This window comes from Peromyscus leucopus, chromosome 5 (genome assembly GCF_004664715.2).
Source record: "Peromyscus leucopus breed LL Stock chromosome 5, UCI_PerLeu_2.1, whole genome shotgun sequence".
NCBI classification, from domain to species: domain Eukaryota; kingdom Metazoa; phylum Chordata; class Mammalia; order Rodentia; family Cricetidae; genus Peromyscus; species Peromyscus leucopus.
This window is the reverse complement of record NC_051067.1, coordinates 4,657,482-4,663,081: the sequence shown is the minus strand read 5'-3', so window position 1 is coordinate 4,663,081 and position 5,600 is coordinate 4,657,482. Positions and strand designations below refer to the sequence as shown.

At 42.1% G+C, this 5,600-nt stretch overlaps 1 protein-coding gene across 1 annotated transcript; it reads right to left on the bottom strand.

Annotated features, from left to right (window-relative positions):
* Positions 1 to 3,057: 3,057 nt before the first annotated feature.
* On the bottom strand, positions 3,058 to 5,400 carry LOC119088108. Its single transcript, XM_037206433.1, is given in 3 exon segments — positions 3,058 to 3,266; positions 3,269 to 3,983; positions 5,338 to 5,400. Coding segments are annotated over 3 exon segments (924 nt in total). The 3' UTR covers positions 3,058 to 3,120.
* Between the last annotated feature and the right edge of the window lie 200 nt (positions 5,401 to 5,600).

Here is a 5,600-nt window from a genome sequence, read left to right as displayed (position 1 = left end):
CAGAAAGGCATTTGAAAGCTTCTCTGCCTCACAGTTCACAGTTTCATCTGGAATCAATTTTTGTGTCTGGGGTGAAATAGAAGTCAAGAATCATGTTTTTCCATGTGGATATTCTGTTGACCCAGCATTATTTATTACAAAGGCCACCATTTCCTCAGTGAACTGCAATGCCACCACCATGAAGCAGAGGGCCGCCTACATGGCCTCTTTGAGCTTGCTCGGCTGTTACAGCGGCTCTGTGTGTCTTTTCTCCTGTGACTGCCACACTGTAGTCCAAGTTCTGACCCCTTGTCTACATCAGCATAGATCTCCAAGTGTGGTTACTAATGCCCAGAAGGCCGCTTATACCAGCACTGAAGAACAAATTGTGCTTCAAATTTTGACTATTGTATAATGTTTAGATAAAGCTTGACAGAGGCAGATTATTAAACAAACCTAAGACTCAGTCCCTTAATTAGAAGCCCTATATACTTAGTGGAAACTGTAAGCAATTATTTTGAAAAACATGCAATCTTTGTCTTTAAAAGCTTATTGTTTGCTTAAGGAAAGGTAAAAACAGGGAACTAAGTCATTGTCTCAATTTTCAGATTTTAGGATAGCAGAGTGTAAAGGATCATCTCCCCACTGAGGGTAACTTTCCATGAGGGGAGTTTGCACCCAGATGCAGGACTCATCATGTCCTGAAGGCCAGTTTATTTTATAATAGGGATTTATTTTTTTTTTTAGATTACTGAGTCAGAGATGAGATAATAATTGACAAAATAATATCCTGACTAAAAGTATTTAAAGAAAAACTTAGTATAAACTAAAAGGAATGTGTATGCATGTGTGTAATATATTATGTGACTATATATTTTTATTTTTATATTTATGTAATATATACTTATTTTTACTTAAATTCTTAAAAGTAGGAGTACTTTGGAAGTTTTTGCTAATATGACCATTTACTGAGGTGATGATTTGAACAGGAATGGACCCCATAGGCTCATAGGTTTGAATGCTTGGTCATTAGGGAGTGGTACTTCTTGACAGGGATTAGGAGGTGTGGCATTGTTGGGGTAGTTGTAGACTTGCTGGAGGAAGTGTGTCACTGGGGGTGGGCCTTGGAGTTTCAAATGCTCAAGCCAGGCCCAGAGTCTCTCTTTCTCTCTGCCTGTTGCCTGTGGATCTGGATGTAGAATTCTCAGCTACTTCTCCATCACCATGTCTACCTGCATGCTGATGTGTTTCCTGCCATAATGACAATGGACTAGACCTCCAAACTGTAAGCCAGCTTCAGTTAAATGTTTCCTTTATAAGAGTTGCTGTGGTCATGGTTTCTCTTCACAGCAATAGGCCAAGACAGCTAGTAAGCCAATACAAACAATGTTCACACCATTTTTAATATACTATTGGTTAGATCACATTCAGTAGCATCAGCAATCCTGAATGAAAAAAATCTTGCTTTTAAAGATATGACTTTTCACATCAAGTGAAAGATCTTTAATCTTAGAGACACAGAACCTAACCTGATTGTTGATGAGGCTTTAAGTGGGCTGGGTAGGCACCAATAGCTTAGTTTTTAAATAACATTTTTTCCTTTTAGTTTAAATTGGACAAAATAAGGACACTAAAAACAAACTATCTTTTAAGAGGAACTCACAGGTAGCAGACAAGGTTTTTTACTCCTTAATGTTGTAACTATGTTAAATTTATCTTCAAAATATAATATCAGTTATAATTATAACAGCATTTAATAATGTAGCCATGTTTATTGCAAACATGAGGGAACTCACCTAGATTTGAATGCTGCTGCTGGTTGATACTGTGTCTCCTGTGATCCACACCATGCAAAGGAAACTTATCTAACAAACCCATGTCCATCATTTTATATAGAACTGCCTTAAAAATTACATTTAATATTTATGTATTAAGAATAATTTTGAAAAAAATCCATATAAATTAGTTCAAAAAAGATTTATAACATACATCCCCAGAGGCACCTCAACATAAAGCATTTTTAGGTACTCCTAATTTTTTTTAACCCATGACTATTTTGTAAATAAAATAAGTAATTTAAAGTCTTGTATAATATTAGAGGGACCAGCCTTAATATTATACATCCCAGGGGCTCAGAAGAGAGAACTACTAACGGCGAGGACTATTTTCAGGAAATAGATTCTCAGCACTCCGAGCTCTATAGTCCACTTGCTTTAATTCCTCTGGCATAACATCCTATACACACAGCTTCAGTTCTGTTCTAGCTCCTTTCTTGCCTGATTTCTCTCTATATTGTCTACTGTCCCCCCTAGGTTCTATCTTAATTCCTTCATCTAGTTCTGTCCCTTCTAGGTTCTCATCTATCTAGTTCTTTCTCCTATCAGCTCCTCTCCAATCTCCTTCTCTCTCATCTGGCTCTTCCTCATCTTCCATCTCGTTCCTCTTGTCCTCTCTTCTAGTTCTACAATCTAGTTCTTCCCCATCTCAGTTCGTTCCTCTCAAGTTCTTACCCATCTAGTTCTTCCATTCTCTTTTCTCTTCTCCGACCTCTCGGTGCCCTGGAAGTCCCGTATATAAAGGGAGGGTCCGAGCTAAATTGTGTAAAGGTATTTACTTAACATCCACCTCACCTAGGTGGTGTCTCCTTGTGGAATTTACCTTAAGTCAGGAGACTTGCAGGTGGGCTGTTATCATTGTTATTCCTCGGAAGTTGGGCACCCCCCCCCCCCCCCGTGGTGTTTCCTGTAGTCCTTGAAAGTGGCTAAGGGAGATAATTTGATTTCAGAGAAAACCTTTCCCGAGGCTATTCTCCAAATACCTGGAATGTGTATGTCCAGAGAGTGATCGGTCCACACTGTTAGCCCTTCTTAGGGAAAAGTCAATTGGGAAAACTATGAAGGCACATGTGATTTTCATAACAGAATACAGCTGATATATAACAAGCCAAGTAACACCAAAAACTCCTTGGGATTTGACTTCCTCTGGAGGAATTCCCTGATTCCTCCAGGTAGTGACTTTGCCATAACCAGCTGAGTTCTTATGATAGATTCCTGTGGCCTGCAGCATTAAGGCCCATTTTAGAAAGAAATTCTTTTTTCCCCCAAGGGACACACAGTGTTTTATTTGCCACAGGGGTTCTGCTTACACCTTGGGGGTGGCAAAGAATTTCCAGCCTTCCAGCCTTCCAGCTTGCTGATCTTGAACAGGGTTGCCTGAGGTGCCCATGTATGCGCAGCCAACAGCTCCAGTCCCATAGCTGTGAGTACGTGCTCCCAAGGTCAAGCCCCGGCACAGCCTCCGATGAAGCAGTTCAGGGGGTCATCTGGCTTCTCCCGGACCTGGACTCCGATGAAGCAGTTCAGGGGGTCATCTGGCTTCTCCCGGACCTGGACTCCGATGAAGCAGTTCAGGGGGTCATCTGGCTTCTCCTGGACCTGGACTCCGATGAAGCAGTTCAGGGGGTCATCTGGCTTCTCCTGGACCTGGACTCTGATGAAGTAGTTCAGGGGGTCATCTGGCTTCTCCTGGACCTGGACTCTGATGAAGTAGTTCAGGGGGTCATCTGGCTTCTCCTGGACCTGGACTCCGATGAAGCAGTTCAGGGGGTCATCTGGCTTCTCCTGGACCTGGACTCTGATGAAGTAGTTCAGGGGGTCATCTGGCTTCTCCCGGACCTGGACACCGACACAGGCGGCGAGACCAAACCTAGCTCCGACGGCAGCCGCTGTGCATGTGTACCCGCCAGCCCGGGCCCCTGCTTCCAGGTAGGAATCTGCCGGGTTGAGAAGACGCTGTAAGCTGAGCCTATCGTGCCAACGAGGCCACCAAATGAGCGCAGTGGTGATGTAGGTCTTGTGGTGACACTGGGTGCCATCAGAGATCTCATCGTAGGCCCGGAGGAGCTGCTGGGCCACGGCTATGCCTGGCCGTGCTCGCTCCCTAGAAAGAAACTTAGTAAAATTTCTGTGTTTGGTGTCAAATTTTATAGCCCAATGAAGCTTTTTCTCTTATGAGTGAATGTTGTTTTATATAAGCAAATAACATTTTAAAGATTTATAAAACACTTAACAGACCTCAAAATGCCATTTAAATGGCTATTCGGAAGGTAAATGAATACTTTGGTTCCTCAAACCGACTTAAAAGGCACTTTAACGTATCCCCCAGGCGCTCACATTCACTTAGGCGCGCGCGCGCGCGCGCACACACACACACACACACACACACACACACACACACACACACACACGTTAAGGAATGTCAAGACTTAAAAACAAAATAAAAAAGACATAAAAATGACGAGCATTCCATCTCTGTTCGGAGGGAATGGGGTCAGCTCTGGGGAGCCTGTCAGGCTGCCTTGTCAGTCTGTCAGTCTGTTGAATACCTTGACTCCTGTGAGATGGTCCTGTTCTTTAACACCAAGAGGGCACTGGCATGCAGCAGTTGATTGATGGTGTGTGGCCTGGTGTCCCTGTGTCCCTGTGACCTTGGTACCACCCTGAATGCATCAAAGCTCAGCTTTCTTGGCTTTTATAATTGTTATCTCTTCATCTTTTTGTTTTTGTTTTTGTTTTTCGAGACAGGGTTTCTCTGTGTAGCTTTGGTGTCTGTCCTGGATCTCGCTCTGTAGACCAGACTGGTCTCAAACTCCCAGAGATCCGCCTGGCTCTACCTCCTAAGTGCTGGGGTTAAAGGTGTTCACCACCACGCCCGGCCTCATCTTTAATTTTTGTCTTACAAAATACAAACATTAATTTTAAGTGTACCCAGATTCTGTGGTTTAATGTTCTATTTCTTTCTGGTATTGAAATATAACACTGTTTTCAAATCATCGTGTTATTTGTAGCACCTCACTAAGTCCTACTGACGATTTTGTTTTCAAGTTCTTTTGAGTTTTCTGTGCACATTCATCTCTTCAAATAATGAGAGTATTTTTCTTTTTTAGCATTTTAAGGGTTTTACCTAATTTTCCTGCCCATTTCACCCCCTAAAATATCCAGTCTTCACTGAATAACAGACTGTATCTTTATTTCATTCCTAGTCTCAGGAGGGACATTTTTCATATTTCACTGTTAAATATGGTGTTTACTGTAAGACTCCAAGGAAGCCTTTTTCAGATTAAAAAGCACTTCCTCATTTCTAGTTTTCTAGGAGAGTTTTTCATTATGGCCGCTGGACTTTCTGCTTTATTTTTTTCAACAGGTAGCTGTTATAATTTCCTTCCACTTTCCTTAATGTGGCGAGTTATCTCGACTTTCTTAACATTAAACCACTCTTAGGCATCAATTGATTCACAAGTGTTTCAAGATTTTTATACGACGTTCATGGGAGAAATTGGCGTGTAAAATTCTTTCTCACAGTATTCTTGCCAGAGTCTGGCATCAGAATGCAGCCATCCTCCGAGAGCCAGCGTGGGCTCATGCCATCCTTTCTTATTGAGGTCCACATTATTTCTTCCTTAAATGTTTGGGAAGATTCACCAGGGAAGGCATCTGGGCCCAAACTTGTTTTTCTGGAAAGGAAGCGTTCAATTTGTCTAAGAAACAAAATTTATTTAGATTTTTCTGCTTCTTGGGTCAGATTTGGCATCTCATGATCTTTGAGGAATTTGTCCATTGCAG